Below are 23,180 nucleotides of genomic sequence, written 5' to 3' on the forward strand. Positions count from 1 at the left end.
GTATCTCAGAGCGCAAAACTTACTGTGTGCAAGATCTCTACTTTCTTGCTTTTTGGATAAGACTAGTTTAAGGGATTCAACCTCCTTCTGCTTTAACTGAACTTCATCTTCCACAACTTCAACCTGTTTTGAGAGTTTATCGGCCTCAAATATCATCTTTTCAAGTGAACTTAAAACACTGATATTCCTGGTTGAATCTGAAAGTTGTTCTTCTGCTGCTTCAAGCTTCTTTCTAATCGTACTTAAATCTTCTGGCAACATTTCTACAATAAGAGCGGGTGGATCAGTTTCCATCTGTGTTTCAGATTGCATCTGTTCTGCCTTGTCCACATTAGACGTACCTTTCTCTTCAACTAATTCGTCTGCTTCATCTAACCCATTCCCTTCCTTTACATCAGAGTTTGTGTGGGAACATAGTTCATCTGCAACAAGACCATCATTTTCTTCTTCAAGAGAATTTCCAAGTCTCGGGACGGACTCATTGCTCTCTCCCACTCCATCGAGTATTTCCATTTCAGATGGTACAGATTGACAGACCAAATTTTGTGCTTCATTGGGGTTGAAAGGTTCAACGTATGCCTCATTCATCCCTTCATCAACTTCAACAAACTTCTCGATGCAATCAGAGTCTCCTTTCGTGTCAACTTTTGTGTGTTCTAAAGAAGAAAGCATCTTCTTGAACTCATCTTTCTCCTGCATGGCCCCTTCATACAAGCTCATTAACTTATCATTTTCCTCGTGCATTTCCACTAGCTGTTGCTGTAGCCGCTCAACCGCTTTCTCATGAGCCTCTTTTTCATCGGAAGTTTCGACCACTTTAGCATCATTCTGTGCAGTTTCAACTTTACTTACATTTACAAACTTGCATTCTGAAGCTGCTGTTTCATACAGTTCAATGAGTTTATTGTTATCCTCGATTAAAACTCTTAGCTTCATACGAAGTTCATCATTCTCTTTGGACAAGGCTATTGCCGTTTCATGAGCACTTGCTTCTCTTTGACTAGCAGCAGCAATGGCGTCAACCATTGTCTTTAACTCCATTTGGTCGCTAAAATTGATGGTGGACATGTCATTTGATGCCAAAGGAAGCTCAACTTGATTAGTTCCGTCCACAGGTCCAGTATATCCGTTAGACTCGAGTTTTGTTGCCATTTCATCTACACGCCTGCAAGATCAGATGCACTTAATTGCTGCCATAAATGTTCAGTTTATAAACCAACATAAAAACAAGAGCAACAGCTGGAAAAAGACACTACCTCTCAAACTAAATTTCATTTTTATCTGTTAAATCGGACCATTGAGGTTGTTCAAAACTCTTTTTACATTCAATAGAGCGCATATAATATTACCTTGCTAATTTTTCCTTTTCTTCAACGCATAATTCAAGTTCCTTGCGAAGTGTATCCAATTCATCTTGGTTATGAATGGCCTAAAACAGTAACATGGATATCATCAAAACCTAATTATACAAAAGCAATCAAGTAGAATAAGTTTGAGACAGAATTAAGCTTCTTCTATATTGCACCCATATGGTACGAGTTTTGTTACCACCTGCATGCGAAGGAATTCATTCTCCTCGTTTATTGAAGATCTCCATGGTGATCCCCGCTCCTAAATAAGAAACACGAGCAAAGAACCGTAAGAAATTAAAGATGCTGATGATAAATGAAATTCTCTGTTCTACAAGTATAAAAGCAAATCTATTTGACAACCATTAAATTCTTAGTTCTTAGTTTTTAGTTATCAGTTTTTGAAATTTAGTTTTCAAATTTTAGCTAAGATTTTGAAAACGTATGAAAAAATTGATAAGAATAGGTGAAAGTCGTATTTTTATGTTTAGTTTTAAAAAATCAAATTGTTATTAAGTTGATAAAAGACGTGCTGAAAATGAAGGCAACTACAGATTTCAGCGATGGAAAAATGAAAAAGGAAAAGGTTAAATCTCAGCATTCAATCAAAAATCATAAACTATGCTTAATTGTCATCAAGGTTGAAGTATGCAATTTCCTTTTCGTTCGATTCTCCCAGGGAAACAAGTAACTCAGTCTAACCTGATTGGTAGTCAGAAAGTTTTCATCATCGACATCTGCTATCATGTCTGGATTTCCTTTCTGCAATATAGCATTTACATATATAGAAGATTATAAGGCCTGGATATAAATTTCATGTTATAATAATTCACCATAAAATAAAAAATCTCAGAAGTACCTGGATTGACGAAGGATCTGATTCATGCATTAGTTTCCAGTCAAGTGCTTCCAATAACTGTAGGTTTCATTAGAAGCTAAATTTTTTACCATAAATTCTAAAATAAAAAATTATGTGAAGATTCTTCTTATGTTTTTACCCTGCTTTCCAATTCCATGATCTGTTCGTGTACCATCTCCCGTTCGCCCTCTTCATAAAATGACTTCAACCTGTAAATTAATGCAGATTAGACGAGGAAATAACATAGAAAATTACTGATGTGGCAGAAATTAGATTAATGTCATCGTATATTTTCTAAAATACGAATTTCTTGTCTCAATATTCAAGATCAGTTCCACTTCTGTGTGACGATTGACAAGAAAATTATGCATGTTTCTTATATTTTAAATAATTCTATATGATCCTGAACTATAGTAAGCTTCTTTAGTGCACTGGACAAGAAAATAATCGTGCAAAGAAAGGTGGTTGAAAGAACTACCTTCTAATTTCTTCCTTCAAACGCAGGTTTTCCATGGCAAATCTGGTAACCTCTTGGTTCCGATCAACCTGATTTTTCAAAACCTCAATTTCCTTCAAATGTTCCTCCTTTTCTTTCAGTAAGTGTGTTTCTGCAGAGATCTTTCCAGAAGCAACTGCTTCCAACCTTTTTATTCCTGCTTCTCGAAACCGTAGTCTCATTTTAAGACTTTGTATTTCATCCTCTCTTTGCTTGGCCTAATCATACCAAACGAGAATTGTCAACAATGAGAAACTAGATATCTACTTTGAAAGCAAATGCCAATTTCCACGTCTTTGTACCAACTTCCATCAATATCCAAATTCTTCATTAATGACAGGAATTATATGTGGAAGTGTGCTGCGCATCCATGAACCAAGAAGCAGCAGCACGTTGGTTAACGTACCAGTTGCATCGCTGCCTGATTTTCATTAGCCAATGCTTGCAACGCCATGTCCTTATCCTTTTCTCTCCTGAAGGCCCCAACAAGGGCAACTTCATAGTCTCTTCTCTGAAATACACCAAAATTTTTTATTAAAAACAAGTAATTTCAAAAAATTTCCTGCAGCTTAAGAGATAACGTTCAATACCTGAGACATCCTTCTACCAGCTGTAAAAGGACTCATTGACCCGTGAAGTCCATCCCATTTTAAAGTTCCTGGAGTTCCAGGAAAGCTTACTGCTAAGCTATCGTTATCTTGATTGTCTCCATCATTAACTAAACCCCGTAATCTGGAAACTTCTTTCTGAAGATTGCATATGAGTAAGTACAAGAAATTACCCGAACAACCACAATTTTTATGAACTAAGACGCTGCTGATGATTAATTATATTTCACATCGTTCCAGTTTCGTGTAGAATATTTAACAAGCCGGATGAAAGAATACAAGGCAACTTCCTAATAGACATCTTGGTACCTTAAGTTGTTGAATCTGTAGCCTCATGGCAATTACATCTCCAGAAGTATCTTCGTTCACGATTGCCTGAGTAAAAGCAGATATTTAATGATGAGCACTGAAAGAAACTTATTGGTAATATCACTTCAAGTTTCGAAGGAAAATTTAATAAATATATGGCTATGGCTAGCTCATGTTGTTCGCTATGTGCATATTTTTTTCGATATGCATAGAAAAGAAAGCATACAAAAGAGACTACGGAACATACATTATTCTTTATAAATTTAGCCCGTTGTGCAAACTTCAACGTGCTGAGTGTTTCCAAAGAACAGCTGCAAGGACCCAAATCAAAGTCTTACAAAGATTGAAACAAACGTAATGATATATACACACACACACACATATACACAATATGATGGTATAAAAAAACGAAAAAAAAAAAGCAAATATATATATATATATATATTATCCACGTGATTAAGTGGGAATTGGTACAAAAGCAATTCACTAACCAGCTTGAAGGACTGATATTAGCAATGATGATCGTTTTTGCATTTCCTCCCAGAGAATCCTAAAACACACAAGTTCATAAAACAACTAATAAGTTGGAGTACGAGAACAATGAGAAAGCAAACAAATTAAACTGGTTGAACATAAACCGTTCTTAGACATGTAACCATAAATTAGCAAACAAATTAAATATTTATTACCATAATCGTGAACCTAAATTCTGATACAAGTGATGCACATGTAATTAAGCATTTGCTATTGTACTAAGAGGAATGATATTTCATCAAAAAATAATAATGATAGTCAATACATTAAGCTAATTTCAGAAAGTTTAGCTTCATACTTGTTGCAAGGTATCAAAATTACAACACATGTTCAGGCAAAACTGTCCAACTAATAAACCCGAGAACATTTCTGTACACAAGAAAACATTGCAGTTGCAACAAATATAGGACATTATCTTGTCGGTCACTTTGTGAAATGAAATGCAAGCTTCTCCATGTTACTACACTGAATAATTCAAATAAATTAAGTTGCTTAACTTTAGTAAGTGATAAAATTTCGTTGATATGACAAACTACATTTAAATACCTGAAGCAGAAATGTAAGCTTGGAGTCCCTATAAGGTACGTGAAGTGACTTTCCATTGGATACGTTGATTAGATTCATTATCACAAGCCTGTAGTTTGAACATATTCCATGCCAAAATACTTGAGTTTAGCAAATTATTCTGATTGCTACAAGTATACAAATTAAATATAAAAGCTTAAAATGCATACCCTAATGTAGAAAGAGATTTGTTGATATTAGTAGCTTCCTTAAGACGTTCACCTTCAGCTCCAGAACTCTTCTGCCTGATTAGGATACATATATAAAGCTGAAGAATAAATAATCTCAAATGCACAGGGGGAAGGAATTCCCAAGGAAGCAAGTGAAACAAATTCAATAGTTTCTTTTCTTAAAATATGATGCTTTGATAACTTTTCAAGATATTCAAGCAAAAACAACAAGTGAAGATAATATGATAGCAGGGAGAAAAGTGTTAAAAATTTTGACTGCCTTCTTTAGAGTGAACTCCATTGTCTTCTTGTTAGCTACTTTGGTTGCAAATAGCATAGCGGAAGGGGGCGGAAGGAGGAGATTAAAACTCGACAAGTTGGTAAGGTGGATTACTTACCTTTCTGATCCGGCTAAATCAACAAGATTAAGTCGAGCAAATCGGTGGTGAGTTACGCCTTGGGATTCCCACTAGAGAATATTTGATTCACTGTCAGTAATCTTAAAATGGAAGCAGTAAAAAGTTGTATATTTAAAAAGGTTATAAACTTATCCTCATAAAAATTGGATGTCAAAATTTACCTTACTTTCAATGATGCATGTAAATACACTATGGGAACGACTGCTAGCACGATTCATATTGGTGGATGCTACTTTTCTGTTTGCAGCACCCTGAAATCATAGTTAACTTTCATTTTCGACTGCACAATTAAAGTTCGCAAACTATATCTATCGAGTAATCTCCTGAACCTTTCGATACAGATGGGAATATATGAATATTGAATGTGAAATAGAGGTCAGTAGAAAAACTGATTTCAGGCTACCATTCAAAATATATATCCTGCATAGCGTTTAAAACGCCATTCAGAACATACCTGAAGAAGTTGCTGAAGAACATCGCGAGCACTTGTAACTTCTATCTCTTTGAGGTTCTCTACGTAAATCCCTTTCTTACTGTCTTCTCTAATCTATAATGTATTAGAAAAAAATATATATTTTGATAATCAAAATCCAAATCAAATTGAATAATATAAAGGGGTTATAGAAAAATTACATGATTGATCCAATTAAATTCACAAATCAAAAGAAGGAATATCGAAAAAAATGCTGCCGATTAAGGCTATTCCTATTCATTTTCTATTCCACTTCGAAAAGAATCTCCTGATAAAACCGAAAATTAAAAATTATCATTTGCGTTCTGTGATGCCATTCTTCCAAAGGTATCACAGTTTGGTTACTAAAGCTATCTTTTCTTTTAAATGAAAACAGAATTACAAAATATTACTCTTACCTGTAAGTTGTTAGATGATGGGTCCAGAAGATCAAGTATCTGTTCATTATATATTTCCAGAAACGAGCATCTACAAGTGTACTTCAGCTTCTCATCTTTGCGGGCCTCTTTTTCCTAAAATATCATAATTGAATTAAGTACTGCTACACAAAAATCTTGAAATATCTACACAATGTAACTGCAATAAGGGATTGGTATCGAAGAATAAAAGACATTTCCAATGATACTAATCTCAATCCTGAATTGAAAATAGCCAAGAGATGCATACCTTCTGGATTCTCGTGAATAAGTATTCAAATACTCTAGGTGTCATCCCACAGTTGACGCTATGTCTTCGTGTACCTCCCTCAATATCTCCAAGCATGGTGTGAGTCTTTCCACTCCCAGTCTAGACGCAAAATTCAAACCATTGAAGCTTAAACCTCAAATTGAAGAAATATATACTCACAGAAACGATTGCACTCAAATAACAACTACCATCAAACACACCAGAATCCAAAAACTATATGATTATTGTCAAATTTATATGTTACTCTGGCGCACGAAATCTCAAAAAGTTTTTTCTTCAGAAGACAATGCTGGAAGCTTTACCCAATTTGCAGAATCAACAAGGAAAATTTGAACGTCTTACTTGGCCATATGCAAACATACAACTGTTGTAGCCTCCAACACAGTTATCCACCATGGGTAATCCAGCCATTTTGAAAAGCTTCTCCTGTTACACTGCCAGAGTAAGTCCCAATTAACAGAAAGCGAATGAAAGAAACGTAATCGAAAAAATTACCTGGCTGACATTCTCATCTGCAACTAAATCAAACGTAAAGCGCGATTCAGGATGCCCAGTCCATGTAAGAGTCTGACAGCTCTCCTGCCTTACGCATTTTCCATAGCCTTGCAAAGATACTTCTGAACTACTAAGTGGGCGAATCCTTATGATCACCTGTACTCAAAACACGAAATATAAGGACTATCACAAGAAGTAGAAGCTAGCAAGAGTTGTTCATTCCGAGAACCAATAAGTTCCAAATATACAGAAAAAAAAAAAAAAAAAAAAGAAATTCTAGATAGCTCTCAAAGAAATGCCCCGAATGTTCAATATTATAACGGACCTTTACAGCTTACTTTTGCTATTACATCAACATAAACCCGTTTGATTACCTCAAAACATAGATTTGAAGACCTGATGGTTACTTGAAACAGGAAGGGCGATGAAATTGCGGAGTTAATATCGTCATAATTGACATCACCGCAGTTGATTGAACATGAACTTTCTAAACGATGCCAACCAGGGTATTCAAAAGGAAACATTCATTTGGCTTCACGTTCAAATAAAAGTAATTTCTACCAGTTGCAGATATCAAAGAGTTCCTGATCTCATCTACCAAACTAAGAATCAGCTGAACCAAAATTGAAGAATGAAATGGCCCGAATGTCCAAAATTATAACGGACCTTTACAGCTTACTGATGCTATCAAGTCAACATAAACCAGTCTGTTATTCTCAAAATGTAGAATTAAAATTATAGCCAAGTCAACCATACAACCCAAAGTTACCTGCACATTATGATCTTTCCAGAAAGAAGGATCCTCCCGAAGCTCAAAGATCTGGCCCGACGATACAGCAACATCACCACCTGCATCTTCATCGTTGAACTCGCCAATACTCCGTATAGCAGACATCTGAGCGACACTCTCCTTGGTAGCCGATTTAAGAAAATCCGGTGAAGCCCGAGGTGGAATCGCACTGTTCGATGCATGATCCTGAAACCCAAATCGGTTCTTGATTGCACTAGCCGCGTCCGATATGAACGGCATTGCTTGTAAAAGCTCGCAAGAATTTCTTCTTGCCGAGGAAATTGCGAGAAATGCACCGTTCCCGAAGAGGAAGCGGAAGAAGAAGACTGCTGTGAGAGAGGGGCGAAGAGAGCAGAACGTAGAAGTGATTCAAACAATTTGAAATGAGGGATCTTCGAAAAGAGAGGGAAAGTGGAAGACGTGTATAAAATCAGACGATGGACGGTCAGGATTCGTTAAGAGGATTCGATCATTTTTGTCCTTTGGATCGTTTGAGTGCGATTTTAAATTTTGAACGGTCCGTTGGCCTTTTCTTTTTCAAAAATTTCCAAATTTTTATTATTTCAACCATTTTAAATTTTAGAGCAAAAATATAATTATTTAATATAAATTGTTGTAATATATATTAGAATAGAGATGGTGTTACTTACCTATGAACTTCGGACTACCACCAACAATCCTCAATAATATATGGCGTATAAAATAAATTTTTATACTAAAAATATGCTCTGGCTTCTTAAATTCGAGAATTTTTGAAATCTAACCGAGTAAAAATGATTAAAAAAAAGTATGAATAAAACACGGAATTTGAGGTCCAATCAAGACAGTAGTGCTAGATCTTATAAAGCATTATTCTTTTCTTTTTTTTTTCATCGAATTAAAATTCGACTCGAATATGTAATTTTATTATAAAAGAAATAATAATATTATTAATTTAATAATTATAATGATAAAGAGTATTAAAATAAATAAAAGAAAAATGAAAAGAGAAGAATAATAAAGGGGAAAATTGAATGGATATAATAAAAACATAAATAGGGCAGTTTCTTTTCTTAGTAAAATCCAATCAATCTCCGCTTTTCTTCTTTTCTGGTTTCTTGATCTCAATCCATCCATTTTCCCGTCTTCTTCGCTCTTTCCATGGCGATTACGCATCGCAACTGAACGCTTCTTCATTATCTCCTCTCCTCTCCTCTCCCCTCCGCTTCAGCTTGCATTCGCCACGCAATTGGACATTGGATTCAACGCTCTATTTCTTCGATTCGCTTTCTCCTCCGAAATGCGTTTCGGAATCGATTGAATTCCTAAGCCTTGCGGTTTTCCGTCTCTGTTATGGGACGGCCTTTCGATTGCCTCTGAGTGAATAATCCGATCGGAAAAGCATTTGTCGATTCGGATTCGATTTGCTTAATCGATTGACATTTCCGATTCGAGTTCATCCTTTCGTATAAATGGCACGGAAGGTCCTCCTCCGATCTCAGGCAATCGAACGTCAAAGCTCGTCGCAGAAGAGCGAGAAAAGCGATGCGGCGAGAGATAAGCGGCAGTTCGCGGAGCTTGCCGGTGGTTCGGCGGCGGACTGTACGATCATTTGTTGCTGCTGTCCATGGACGGTGATGAACCTCGTAATCTTTGCAGTGTACAGGATGCCGTTGGGACTCTGCCGGAAGGCGATGAACAGAAGGAAACGACACCGTAGATTGAAGAGGAAGTGTCTGATTCAGCAGCGTAAGGCCGCCTCGCATGATTTCGAAGATGGATCGGTGGAGCCCGCAATGGAAAGTTTCGAGGCCACCAAACAGGCGAATGATGCGGCACACGGCGAAGATTTGAACAAGTTGGAAGAGGAAATGTGGGGCCGGTTCAACCAGACCGGGTTTTGGAGAAGTTCTTCTCAAAGACACGAGTGAATATAAAAAATACTCACAAAGGTTACCAATTTTTTCTTACTTCATACAAAATTTTTGTGTGCATTTGAATCCAACTCAAAATCTTTGAATGAAGTTTTTGAGTTCTCATTTAGCAACGTGGAAATGCATTCTTTTTTTTCTGAGGATTTTTAATGTGCAATTTGTACATTTCAATGTAAGAAACAATTACTTGCTACATTATTAATTGGAAATTATTTTTTCAAAGGCCAAAATTGGTTGTTATTTGACTAAGCTGTTTTAATTAGAAACTGAAAAAAAAAAAAGTTAAATTAAACAAATTCCATTTGTATTTTATAATTTCATTTTAGTTTGGTCAAAATTTATCTACTTTCAATACATTTTAAAATTATATTATTAATAATATTTAGAAATATAATATCGACCTGTTTTTAAAATTTATATTGAAAATGTTAATAGAATAATATTATAAATTTAGCTTTTTCAATTTTCTAAAATTTAAATTTACTAGAACACAAAATTAAAATTTTAGAAATTCATATTATTAAATACAAAAATTGAAAAGTTTAAGATCTAAAAATAGAATTAAAAATTTTGGAATATCTCATACATTTTCTAAATTAAATTAATAATTTAACCTAAATTTAATAATTTATTCTTATTATGCACCCTCTTTTGCTTGTTCCATGTGAAAATTTCAATGCACTCAAAAATTTGATACAAAAAAAAAAAAAAAAAAAAAAACATCGTAAATAGTTAAATTTGCTTCTCGTAATGAAATTTTGGAAAACATCGATTAAATCCGTCCTAACAGGATTTGTTTTGTTTGTTGGTTTTTTTTTTTTTTTTTTTTTTTTGAAAAAAAAAAGCATCCTATTAGATGTTAAGGCCAACTAGCTCATCCTGGTTGACCATGAGACCAGCTCCAAAGTCCAATCAATTATAACATAGGGAAAATGGGTAGTTGATTACATCTCATTTGATTGGGTCATTTTTCTCCACACAAAAATGGAATTTTGTCAACAAGAATAAGTCTCGTCTGTCTTCTAACAAATTCTCTAACAATGGAGTCGGAGTCTAACGACCATACGCACTAAATTTTACATTTAGGCCACCTCCTATTCGACCATGTCATTTTCACGCATTCTTACATTGAACTAAAATATCAAATCCAATCACAGACTACAATCACATGCTACAAATACAATACATGTCCTTTTCACGCATTCTTACATTGAACTAAAATATAAAATCCGATCACGGACTACAATCACATGCTACAAATACAATACAAGTGCATTGTGCAATGATATTTTAACCATATCTTTCTCAGTATAAATTTGGGTCGACCCATATGAATTTTTTAAAAAAATTATGCAACTTTAAAGATTTAAGATGAATTTTTCAACCATTTCACCTAAAAATAAATTTAATTAATTATAGATATCATGCATATCATATATATATATTGGAAAATATAAAACACCATAGGGAGCCAACTTGAACACAGTTAAGATTCGAGTCGATTCTAGTATTCGAATCACTACTAGACTAGACGTTGTGTGATCTTTCCTTTTTTTCTTTTAGTTGCAATGCCAACCGGCGCTAAAGGCAGATGTTTAAGATGAGTCGGAGAGGTGGAGGAGACCAAGCAGAGAGAAGAAGATGGAGAGAATTTTTGAGCATTTGATAACACCATCGTACGTACACGAGCTTCACTCTTGAAGCATCACAACAGTAAAAATTTCACTATTTCCACAGATTCTAGATCCTTGGAACTTGGGAGGAAATCCAATTCCTATCTAATCTCGAATATATGAACTTATCACCCCAAGAATCTGAATAAAATAAAATAAAATCACTTCATTTTAACAAACTTCTATTCCCGTATCATTAACAGAATAAACCTGACCACACATTTCATAATCTCAATTCTATTCCAAATGAGAACACTTTCAGATCATCATACTTTCAATCACAACAATACCAAATTCATTTCAAACATACCCATCAAATGCAGAAAAAAGTAGACCCAACAGAAACTGAACTAAGAAAAGAAAAAATGGGAGTAAAAAAAATGTTCAAGCACCCGAATGCAGACGCCGTGGAGGTTTAGTGGGTGAGACGGCAGCTGCAATTTACATAAAACTCGAGTTCCAATATTGGCAACGAGAAGGGCTGATGGCGCTATTGCACAAGCTGAGCGCATCAGTGACGCTACGCTGATTGCCTTTCAACAAGAAATGAACCAGACCATTGACAAAGAAAAAAGTCCACCAACTTCTAATTTCGTGCCATAATAAAATTCTTGACTTATTTTTTTGTGACTAATAAATCTATCAATTTTAAAAATGTTAAATAAATCAAGGACATATACAAAATTTAAAGTTAATAAGACCCCCGTTGAACACTTTAAGTTTAGAGACCTAGTTGATACGACTAAAAGTTTAAAGCTTAAACTTAGTGACAACTGCGTTGAATTCAGCAGTTTTCAAGAAAAACAGGCACTCTATAACCCTCTAAATAAGAACACAGGAAATAAAGGAAATAAATAATTTCAACTACCTATAGTGTTATACACTGTACAAAATATATACATGGTAGAATATTTAGTAATCCAAAGACAACAAACTAAAAAGAATGCACTCACCACACTAGAGCCAATAAAAGAATGAATTGAATCAGAACCTAAAAACATGAACAGCCATTGCCTATATACCTTTTTTCTCCAGCCTCCCCAATCATGATAAATATCTTACAGGCAAGGGGGACTCCTTACTTCCTAGGTGGATTGCCTTCGCCAATGCAATGAAATTAACTAGATTTTCTTCATGGAACCATTTGATCTTCCATTTCGTAGAGCACAGTGATGACGTCTCCTTCTTGATGGCGGTGACCTCCTCGTCAGATTTGGGGACCAAGGAGAACTCTGATGATGCAAATTTTAAAGATAAAGTCACACACAACGCCCCCTTCACGTCAACAACCTGTCAACAAGGTTTATATTTAGTAACATTTTACAAGAGCATTAAGAAAGAAGGCCAATCATTTCTTTTCCTTTAAAAATGAAGTAAAGAATATAGAAGAGAAATCTCTTAAGAAAAAATGCGGTAAAGAATAAAAAAATTATTGTTCACTTCTATAAGAGCAGTTCGGACGTTATAGAATAAAAAATAAGCATCGAGCTTCTACGTAAGTCCGTCAAAATTGCATTTCCTGAAATTTTATGAAGGTTATGACAATAACTACCCCAAACTTCAACCTATATGGCTAAGATAATAATGGCATCTCATCGGACTGAAGATAAAAATAATACAAAGCATGACCCGATAGCCTAAGCCATCTTAAGTGTGAAGTTGAATGGACAAATGCCAGATTGCCTATTTGTCAACTTAAAATTTTACCCAAATCCCAGCAATTAAGTCTCTATTTTCCCCAAATTTGCGCGTCCTACAACTCAAGTGAAGTCATTACATGGCATAACAGACTAACTCTCTTCTTGACACTAATATTTATAAAAATTCCCTTCCACTTCTCGCTTTCAGTAGTCTTTTCACATCACAAATGAAACAACGAAATTATTTCATGGTCATAGTTAAGAATCAAAAAGCACAAAAATAATTACATAAAAAGTCAGGAAAACAAGTTGAGAGGGAAAAAACCCTTAACCACAGTTTGCCTAAAGTGCCACAACAATAGAACAGATGAACGTTACTCATAGCTCAGGAAGAAAGATTACACTATTTGAGACTTGAGTCAAGTTTCTGAAAGCATAAACAAGCATAAGCAATAAATAACAGAAAATTACCATCTCAAGTATGTCGGAAATCAAGCAACATGAATCGAGTGCATAGTATGGAGGTAACGGTCCTTCCATGGAGAAAGAATCGAATTGCATTAAGTGCATTAAGTCCTCGATGCACACAATTAAATGCCCTTCAAAAATAAATAAGGATCGAAGACGCCACAATTCTCCTGTATATCAAAGGAAAGCTTCACTACTTCAAGATTCTTTGTTTAAATAACAAACAAAGGGTAGCATCAAAAGGTATATCAGTGGATCGTGGCAGCAAGGTATATTTCAAGATACTTTTGTTAAAACTTAAAAAATATATATATGTTTATATCTAATCAGAAACAAGTAACTGCAAAACCCATTCATCATCCCAAGTTCTCTAGGGGGGTGGGGGAGAAATCTATATACATTTATTCCTAATCACATATCCCATGATGGACTCCTTGTAGAGTCAAGAACTATCTAGCTTCTATGATATATTTTAATCCATTTTTGAAGTGCCTGTTGCTTCACTAAATCAATGACTATTTTATCCCCTAGTTTCGAAGCAAGCAAGATCCTCATCACTTGAAGCACAAACCCACTGCCTTCCACGACAGAAGCAACGATTTTTTCATATTAAATTGAACAAGCTTTCCCAAAAATGTCTTTGTAGTTTCACTTCGTATATAATTTCTAGAATTAATTACTTTGACTTTTCTTCGATGTTGTTTTTTGTTCTCTCTAAATTTGGGATTGGACTTTTTGGAAAAATATCAGTTTGGTCCCTGAGTTCAGTTACCATTTCCCCTCTAGATTTCAAAATGTTGCACCTTATCTCTAAATTTTAAGTTTAGTTTTCATTTCATTCTTACGCTTTAAAAGGCTATATTTTTATCCCTTAGTTCTAGTTGGTTGCTGAGTTTCAATATGTTACACTAGCCTTTTAAGTTTCCACTAAGGCTCACTTTTGGTCTGTCATATTAATTCATTTTATATTAATTCACATGCTTACATGGTAAAGTATTTATTGCTATAATATTTCGATAGGTGATATGATAAGAAAACAATAAAAAAACTCTTTGCCCCACCCCGTTATCTCTCTCTTCTATCAAATAATCCTAACCCATTCTTATCCTCCTCCTCTTACCGGTCAACCACCAGTTGTCATGTCCCGTTCTCCTACTCTTATCCAACCCTGCACCGCCACTCATTCTACTTGATACAACCAACAGTGGCAGTCTACTAAGGCCTCCCAAATTGTTAATAAGAAATAAGCTTTCAAATTAACGGATCTTGAAAGAGAAAGAAAAAAACGACCCATTAATTGAAATTATCACTCGACAGTTCAAATTACATGCTAAACATAATTGCAAAAAATATTGCAATCTCCAAGCTCAATTTCTCACGGCTTGATAATAATTAAAAAAAAAAAAAAAAAAATCTAATTGAAAAACTCTAACCCTTGAGGGGCAAAGAAGTTGAAACTCACCAAAAAATCAACTGGAAACACTATGCTTCTCCGGCTCTGAGAAGGGGTGGAAGCCATGGGAAAGAGGAAAAGGGAAGAGGCGAGGGGGATTTTTTTTGCCACGTAACCTATTGAAATTTTATATACTTTTTTTTTGCCATGTGAGCATATAATAATATAAATTAATATTAAATAGACCCATTGGCATCCTAGTTAACATTTCGTTTGAGCGACCAAAAGTCAGCATCGGTTGAGAACCCAAAGGTCAAGTGTGATATTTTGAGAACTAGGAACCAAATGAAATTAATCTCAAAACTGGGAATAGAAGTGCAATATACTGAAATCTGAAGACAAAATGAAAACAAAACTCAAAACTAAGGGACAAAAAAAAAAGTTTCTTTTCAAGATCTATTTTTCCAAAGAAGAATAAAAACATTGAAGCTATTTGGAAAACAAAGCTAGAAGGAACATGCATCTTCTAGTATGGAGAAAGACAGAAAATATTTTTCTACAGTAGACTTCTATTATGGCAATTTCTCATTCCTTGATAAGCATTCCAAGAAAAAAAAAAATTGGGAAATCCTTTTGAAAAGTTCTTATTATCTGCCGCTATTATAAAGGATGTTGGTATTAAACAAAAGGGTTATAACTTCTGTCCCCATTTCCATTAAAATCCTCGTTGAAATGAGAAGGAATAAAGCTCGAATAAGGATCATGCATTATAAATCAAACAATCAAGTTTCGTTGATAACAAGTAAATTCTCTCAAAAGATATTACATTTATTTCTTTTCCTATCAGAATGTTGCCGTCTTTATTATTTAGACTAGAAATATTTCTGATTTCCAACCATGATGGTGAGAGGTAAAAACACCAACGCCGTGAACTCTACTTTTGAGAGCTTAACAATCCCGGTAGGAGCTTTTTACTAATCTGATGATGTGAGCTAGAGACCGAAACCCCAAACACTATTTTGGCAGTGCTAAACCATCCTAAAAAATGTTTTTAACATGTCGGGGAACATATTGCAGGCCATAAATTAGTAATTTATTTTCCACTGTCCTCACAGTCGTTGCTCTTATTATGAATAAATAGCTTGACTCACGATGCTGTACATTTAAATCAAGTATACTACGGGGAATGAACAAAGAGAGATGAGCATGAGCTTACCTTGAATCTCACTGCAACAAAATAGCACCATAGAATATTGAAGTAAGTTAGCTTTTGCACCTCCACATATTTGTTTTTCAAATAATTCAACCTGGACCTGCTCCAAACTGCCATATAAATATCCAAAACCTGAGTCTACCACAATAAAGATTAAGTGAAGATTCAACAGTGTGACTGAGCATACACGTGGGGCTACGCATAATCAATCAAATATCAATATGCCCACCAATTTCATGCATATAAGACAATAATTTTTGTCCATACAACAGAATCACATTACACTTGATACAAGGTATAGCAAGATTACCTTCTTAAGAAGCTCTTGTCACTAGGTGTCCCAATGTCAGATACTTGCAACATACAAAGTAATTGTCTCGATTTCTCAATGCATCTAGTTACAAACAAATATTTGATGCTTCTCTCCATGCAAACTCTATATCAATTAAAAAGAAGAATGTTTCAGAGGATGTGAGCTATGCACGATCGCTGAATTTATGAAAACCTCACTAACCTCACAACCTGAAGCCCCAGGCCCACAAAGACCTCTTTAATATCTTCAACATTGTGACAATCCGATAAAATAAGAATGGCTCCTATGAGGCAGATAAACTGTAGTTAGCAACAAGCTACAACAATAAAGAAAGAAATTAGAAACTCCAGAGATTCCTTGAGTAGACAAAACACACAAGAACCTATTTGAAATATGCACAATGAATTAAAATCCAACCTGAACCATCTCCAGCCGCTCGAACAATAAGTACATACAACTTGTTTCTACTACTAAGTAAAAGAACCACTTTTCTGCAAGTTCGGATGCAAACGATGTCAAGCAAACAATACTTGGGACAAATTAATACAATTCAAACAATTAACTATTTATTATCACATATGGCTTCGATATACATAGAAGATAATCTAAATGTCTAAACTAACATAGAATTAGAGATAATTTAACATCATACTAAAGAAGAAGACTCAGTTTAAGTATCTTTACGTTATCTCCCCACTGTTTCCAAAACCACCCATGTTAAACCTCATCAAAATAATGTGCAAGCGACACAATATGAGAATGTTTTAAAAAATAAAGCAACTTAACTATTTCCTAACCAGTTACTCAAACTTTTGGGAAAGCTCATCATCTAATACAATCAATATACCCTTAATTGCATTGGGTATAAACCAGAAGAAAAGGGTAACTGAAACCATTTTCAGAGAAATTGCATCCCAATAGCCATGATTTAACCATTCGACCAAAAATCATGCCACCCAGTTGTGAGGACCATGAAATCAACAATCTGGAAATAATACAGTTACTGTTCCCTCGTCTTTTTTTCTTCCACTTTTCCTGATTGGATGGCGCTAATCCAAGAGAACCCACTACTATCGGCGAAGTTAAAGAAAGAGATGGTTTATAACCTAAGCTTCTATTTAAATCAAGTCATATAAATTAGAGGAGGATGACGAATGGGTGCTGGTCCTCTGAAACTATGAACCGGCAGAAGAAGGGGGAAAAGCCAAACAAAATCTCAATGGAAATTGCTGGTCTGCCTAGCAAGCAAGCAATTGTGCCCCCGTTCTTCCTTTTTTTCTTTTGTGGATAAGAAACATGGGATCATAGAAAAATATTTTCCACAAGAACTAAACGATGACAGACCTGTAGACTAGCTCAGAATCAAGTATACAAATGCATTTGAGATACTGCCGACAAGTTTCATGAACTCCAGAATCTGCAATATTTAAATTGAAATAGTTTTCAATAAATTTATCATTTTCCAATTCAATTTCCATATCAGCTCCAGAAACACTCCGATCACAACTTGTCCCTTTGTGCTTGTCTGTCATTCCAACTACAGTATGTCCTGACAATGAAACAACTCTTTTTTTCACTTTTCTTTTGCTTTCTCTGTTCCTCAGCTTACTGTTCTCATATTGGATTGAATGATCGGTTCCATAGGCATGAGCGTCAGCAGGAAAAACATTGCAAGGCAACTGCATGCTGGAGCCTTGCAAAACAGACTTCTGCATGCTAGATAATTGATCAACTGATGAATCAAAATGGCACAGGCCATTTTCTCCCACCAGATGTTCATGACACTGTTTAGAGGTACCGCCTTTACTATGATCTAATGACAATTGACCTTCAGCACTTCCACGTATAGAGTTATCCTCTGTAGGTTGAATAACTTCTTGCATTAATGGTTCAAAGGGAAAGATATCATCCTCACTACTGCTGGAATAGCTATCAGAGGAAGGAACTGAATATGACTCTGCAGATAATTGCAAAATCTCTTCCATGAAGTTATGTCGGCGGTGAAGAATATCTTCTTGATAATGGGGTGGTGATCCAGGGAACGCTGAGGAAGAGTGAGACTCAGATATACTATCAATGGCATACAATGGTGACATACTACCATCTTCAACCTTTGCTTGACCTCCCTGGAACCTATTATACGAAGGATGAAAGCTTTTCACATGGGTGGATGGACTATCGATTCCTTCAAATGAAGAACTAAGGTGACTACTTTTATGATCCAATCTCTGTGTTCTAGATAAGGGCACTTCGACATCATTACCCAGAGTCCCATTCAGGCCAAAGTAATGCGAGGTAGTCAAACCACTAGGTATGTCTACAAAGGAACTATCTGACTCCACAAAATTTGTACTACTTTCATCTCCTGATGCTTGTATAGACTCTGATTTATATCTTGAACTCTCACCAACATGATGTGCAGTTTTCCTACTTTTCAAATAATTTTCTTTCCCAGGGTGCAAAATAGCCATGTTGATATTGCCATTCACAGTATTTGGAGGAGCACGATCCATCCAGTCCTCGAACTCCCGCAGCCAAAGTGCAGAACGCTCTTTCTTAATAAATTCAATTTTCTTCATCAAATCAACTGCTTCAACTTCATTATCAGATAATGCTGCTTCCCCTCTGCTTTGAGTCTCATTATCACAGCATACGGACTCCTGGTCAGAACAAAAATAAGTACTCTCTTCCTCACTCTGAATAGAAGCAATTCGAGAAATTGTCTTCTGCAAAAGCGATGACAAAAATGGAGTTATTACTTGATATTGAATCCTTGGCATCATAAATCATTTATTTAAGAAGGATCCCACGTTATTAATGAAGTTCAAATATTAAAGTGAACAATGAGAAATTCAGGTCACTTGCAAAAAAAAAAAAAAAAAAAAACTGAAATACCGAAGAAAATGAACGTTGCAACATGAATATCATTAATCATCACTTTCCAAAATGGCATTATTTACACTGCTGAATAGGATCTCTCTTCAAACAATTTATTTTCCTCGCTTGTAAAAAGGCCATCCGTATACCTTTTTTCAACAAGCAACTGACATTTCATCACTAATGCCATCACTGTACCGTTTGGATGTGACAGAATAATGCACGAGGAAACTTTTAACCTTGATTTCTGAAAATCGTGCTGAACCTAAAATATATATCTCTACCATTCAAATTAAACTGAGAATTTAATTCAGTTCAAGAATTAAAAAATTATTGGATGAGGACATAGTTGAATACACCTATGGAGAAAGAGTAATTTTTTTAGATCTGAAGTTTACTGCTTCAGGGACAGACACAATGATTCTTAGTTACTACATTCGTCCAAGGCCTCAAAACACAATGATTGTTTGCATCATATAATGCACTTAACTACTCAAAGAACAACCCCTATTGTTCCTACTCAACAAACTGCAACTGAAGTGACATCACTGATTTTTTATCAGTAAAATTGTATTCGAGCATTTTAAAAAAACTAAGCAATTTAATAAAACAAGTTCAAAAACATTTTATGCTTAGAATATTATTCTCAACATTCTAAATTTTGTAGCTTAGAAACAAATATTTAAATGCAACTTCTACAAGCATTTGTACAAGAGCACACTACAGTTGAGATAACTTCACTTTGTCAAGAACTTCTGTTCTAATATAGAACGTTCTGATTTAAATGCATCATGCAGTGGCCTATCCTTAAATTACAGCAACCATTTACCTTTTTCCTGTTTATGCTTCCCTCTCCTTGCGCACCATCTTTTGCAGGGGAATAAAATCCAAAACTGGCAGGTCGCTTTTGCCTGCTAGCAATGATAATTTTCCTCTTCCAATATTCTCTTTTGCAGATTCCCTTGTCATCTAACTTCAGCTAATAAACCATAAACAAAAGAAACAAGATCAAACTAAGATGAAGGAAAAAAGAAACCAACGTTAAAAACTTTTGCTTGCTAGCAATGACAGTAAAATTTAAAAACTGAATTAAAAAGGAAAAAAGAAATTGATGAAGGAAAGAAAACCAACGTTATCCGGATAAGAGAAAAGGCTGAACACATGTGCTCTGTACCACCGGGCACAACACAAGGGATTTCCCTCTAGCCATAAATTCTGTAAAGATGTAATATCCACAAGGAACTCCAACTCTGAAAAATTGGAAATTATATTGTAGGACACGTCAAGCCCTTCAAGTGACTTCAAATTCTCAATCCCACGCAATGTAGTTAGAGCATTGTTCCTCAAAACAAGTTTAATTAGATTCGACGGGACCTGCATTTTCCAACAATATTGTGTATGGGTCCAAAACTACACCTAAATCAACAACTTGAAGCAGAAAGATGATGTTTCGAATACGGCAGCTTCAAAATAGAGATTCACATTGGCTCGGAATAAAAATAATGATAAATTTTTGTATTTAAGGTCGAAAGAAAATCAAGATCAAATTAATAAGCCTAACATATTGGGGGTAAAATCCATTAAATTTTAAGATTAAGCAATAAATCCAAGGTAAGGCCATAATATAAAGAATTAAAACCACAAATATTCAACAAATGCTACAAATTGATAATTTGAAGACGTTAAAACATCCAAAGAAACAAAAAAGCTCTCAACACAGTTTGAAATATATACCTGGAGTTCAAATCTTAGAATATTCATCTTACGAGTTAGATACTGCTAGCACTCAAAAAGAATTAAGAGAAGAATAGCTTTTCTCCATCTTCACAACGCATTAGAAATTTTAACGAACAACATCAGTAAGGTAGCTTACTAGGAAGGAAAAAGCCTGCTCCGGTGAACTATTAATAACGGTGATTGACCACAGTAAAGTGGCGAGTTCTGTGACTATAGTCATTAAATCAGACAAGACTTCGTCTTTTCATGAGGTTTTGTAGTTATTTCGTAAATCTTTTATTACATAAAAACCATCCAAATAATTTCATTCTCTGTATTCTCTAACTCACTTTATAAGTCACGGTAAGCTTATAAGAGAAAAGTATACGTTTAGCAGCAAGGAAGATAACAAAGTTTCTTCCGTTTCAGATGGAGGTAACATTTCCTACTTTTTTGCGTACTTGAACAAAAAAATTTATAATCAAACAACCATCAAGAACAGTCAAATTTTAATATAGAATCAACATATGGCAATAAAGAGCTAATCTGCGGCCAATTTTTTTTTTTTTTTTTTTTTCCGAAAAGCATCATACTTACTTTCAAAACATTATACAGGAAGTACACAAAGTGGCCTAAAGAAAAACGGCGACGGGACTATTTGAAGTACATACCTCAGTAAAAGAGGCAACTGTCCTTAGATGATTAAAACCAAGATCCAAATGTTTCAGTTTCACACACTTGCGAAGATTGTCCACTTTTGCAAACTTATTTCGGCTCAGATCAAGGGTTTCAACAGCAGGTAGAAGTTGCAAAGACTCGTCCATGAGAACTAAGCCATTGCACGCACATGAAACAAATGACAATCGGCTCCATTGTGCAGAATTCTTAACCTCCACAATCCTACTTGCAAACACATGCCGCAGAGCATCCTAAATAATTTTTTTAAAAAAACATCCGTATAAGAAATCTCAATCAACTACATAGAATAAGGAGTTAAAAGTACTACTACAAAAGCGTATGGCTCAATTTTTTGTGCAGCAATTAATTCAATACGTACAGTAGAATTGTGACAAATGATCTTCTCCAAGGTTTGCCTCAACTCCAGCAATCCTCTCGCCGCCGAGGTCGACAAATCGCATCCTCTGAGCTCCAAAACCTTCAGACTTCCAAACGGCAACAGAGACAGCGGTGTCGGGTCTCGCAACGGCTGCGGAAGCACCGAAACGACCTTCAGAGATGTGAGCAGTCTCAGAATTCGTCGGAGCTGCTCAAGCGCGCGGTGGTCGCCAAGGTCGGAGACATAAGCGCGAAGGTAGTCAACTGGAGCTCCGGTTAAAAGACTCTCGAGTTCATGTAAGGCCTCCAACCTCGACTGCACATAGTGCAATCCCGCTGGATTTAGCTTCAACACCGAAGTTCCTTCAATCAGAGGATCGGCGTGTTCCTCCACAAACTTCACCAACTTCTCCAAATATCGATCTCCGGTAACAATTGCCATCTCAATGGCCGAATTAGGGTTTGTCTATCACCATTGATACGAACTAAATTCCATGTAGCAACCATAGACAACGTCCGTATTCCGAAATGAAGGGAACGAATTGGAAACTAAGAAATTCGGTCCTGAAGAGAGAGAAAAAAACTCTAGAGAGAGAAATTACAGAAGACAAAAACATGGAAGAAAGAGCAAAAGATTCATCCAAGTAACTTTCGCGGGGAGAAAAATGTTACAGAGTAAAACGGCCATGGCCTCACCACGAAGAGATCGAGTGAAAAAGAAAATAAAAAATAAAAACTTCAATTCTCCCGAAGAAGACGACAGGTGTCAGCATCGGATAGGTTTTTTATTTTCCTTTTTAAACATTTTTTCTCTCCTCTTTTCTTTTTTTTTTTTTCTTTTTTTTTTATATTTTAGTTTTGCGTTTTTAAAAATTCAGGCAAAGGTTAGATTTTGTTCCTATAGAATGATAAAACAAAGAATGTCTGGGCGTAAATGTGTAATTCGGATAAAAAAAATAGAATAATAAAACATTACGTGGCACTAATGTGACACGTGGCCCGCATGCACTGGATCCTGGAGTCCATGGGGGCCGAGGTTCCGGTTCAAATGGACCGGTCAGTGACGCGTAGTCCTTGCGTGGTCGAACCGTTCAAACGTAAATCCTTAGCGGAGAAGAATCCTCCGGGACCGGGTCGGTAGGTGGAGTTAATTTTTTGTCATTATC

The 23,180-nt window shown here is 35.5% G+C and overlaps 2 protein-coding genes across 6 annotated transcripts in view; both read right to left on the reverse strand.

Moving 5' to 3' along the window:
• Window positions 1-8,150, reverse strand: part of LOC111472117 (kinesin-like protein KIN-12E) — a 9,130-nt gene extending 980 nt beyond the window's left edge. The window contains exons 1-22 of the mRNA XM_023117808.1: window positions 7,732-8,150; window positions 6,963-7,118; window positions 6,810-6,893; window positions 6,447-6,566; window positions 6,179-6,292; window positions 5,763-5,855; window positions 5,470-5,559; window positions 5,288-5,358; window positions 4,890-4,964; window positions 4,702-4,789; window positions 4,113-4,171; window positions 3,869-3,932; window positions 3,622-3,687; window positions 3,295-3,450; window positions 3,111-3,215; window positions 2,687-2,922; window positions 2,348-2,417; window positions 2,209-2,265; window positions 2,052-2,111; window positions 1,552-1,611; window positions 1,350-1,429; window positions 1-1,165 (exon numbers count right to left, since the gene is read on the reverse strand). The exon at window positions 1-1,165 is cut by the window's left edge and continues 980 nt beyond it. Of these exons, the coding sequence (XP_022973576.1) occupies window positions 1-1,165; window positions 1,350-1,429; window positions 1,552-1,611; window positions 2,052-2,111; window positions 2,209-2,265; window positions 2,348-2,417; window positions 2,687-2,922; window positions 3,111-3,215; window positions 3,295-3,450; window positions 3,622-3,687; window positions 3,869-3,932; window positions 4,113-4,171; window positions 4,702-4,789; window positions 4,890-4,964; window positions 5,288-5,358; window positions 5,470-5,559; window positions 5,763-5,855; window positions 6,179-6,292; window positions 6,447-6,566; window positions 6,810-6,893; window positions 6,963-7,118; window positions 7,732-7,992 (3,330 nt within the window). The 5' untranslated portion in view covers window positions 7,993-8,150. The remainder of the gene's footprint in view (window positions 1,166-1,349; window positions 1,430-1,551; window positions 1,612-2,051; window positions 2,112-2,208; window positions 2,266-2,347; window positions 2,418-2,686; window positions 2,923-3,110; window positions 3,216-3,294; window positions 3,451-3,621; window positions 3,688-3,868; window positions 3,933-4,112; window positions 4,172-4,701; window positions 4,790-4,889; window positions 4,965-5,287; window positions 5,359-5,469; window positions 5,560-5,762; window positions 5,856-6,178; window positions 6,293-6,446; window positions 6,567-6,809; window positions 6,894-6,962; window positions 7,119-7,731) is intronic.
• A 4,027-nt stretch (window positions 8,151-12,177) lies between these two features.
• LOC111472125 lies at window positions 12,178-22,771 on the reverse strand. Of its 5 annotated transcripts, XM_023117810.1 has the most exons (12): window positions 22,016-22,752; window positions 21,630-21,887; window positions 20,374-20,616; window positions 20,072-20,221; window positions 18,084-19,091; window positions 17,710-18,053; window positions 16,783-16,856; window positions 16,567-16,648; window positions 16,363-16,488; window positions 16,056-16,162; window positions 13,450-13,616; window positions 12,178-12,628 (listed from the first exon to the last, which is right to left on the reverse strand). In XM_023117810.1, the coding sequence occupies exons 1-12, from the start codon at window positions 22,454-22,456 to the stop codon at window positions 12,383-12,385; spliced, it is 3,246 nt and encodes a 1,081-aa protein (XP_022973578.1). In that variant the 5' UTR covers window positions 22,457-22,752; the 3' UTR covers window positions 12,178-12,382. The 5 variants fall into 5 exon arrangements, 2 of the variants coding, with proteins under 2 accessions (XP_022973578.1, XP_022973577.1); XM_023117809.1 differs by having other exon boundaries at window positions 17,710-19,091; XR_002715359.1 differs by having other exon boundaries at window positions 12,518-12,628; window positions 16,056-16,152; window positions 17,710-19,091; window positions 22,016-22,762.
• Window positions 22,772-23,180: the final 409 nt, after the last annotated feature.

This window comes from Cucurbita maxima, unplaced genomic scaffold (assembly GCF_002738345.1).
Source record: "Cucurbita maxima cultivar Rimu unplaced genomic scaffold, Cmax_1.0 Cma_Scf00002, whole genome shotgun sequence".
NCBI classification, from domain to species: Eukaryota; Viridiplantae; Streptophyta; class Magnoliopsida; order Cucurbitales; family Cucurbitaceae; genus Cucurbita; species Cucurbita maxima.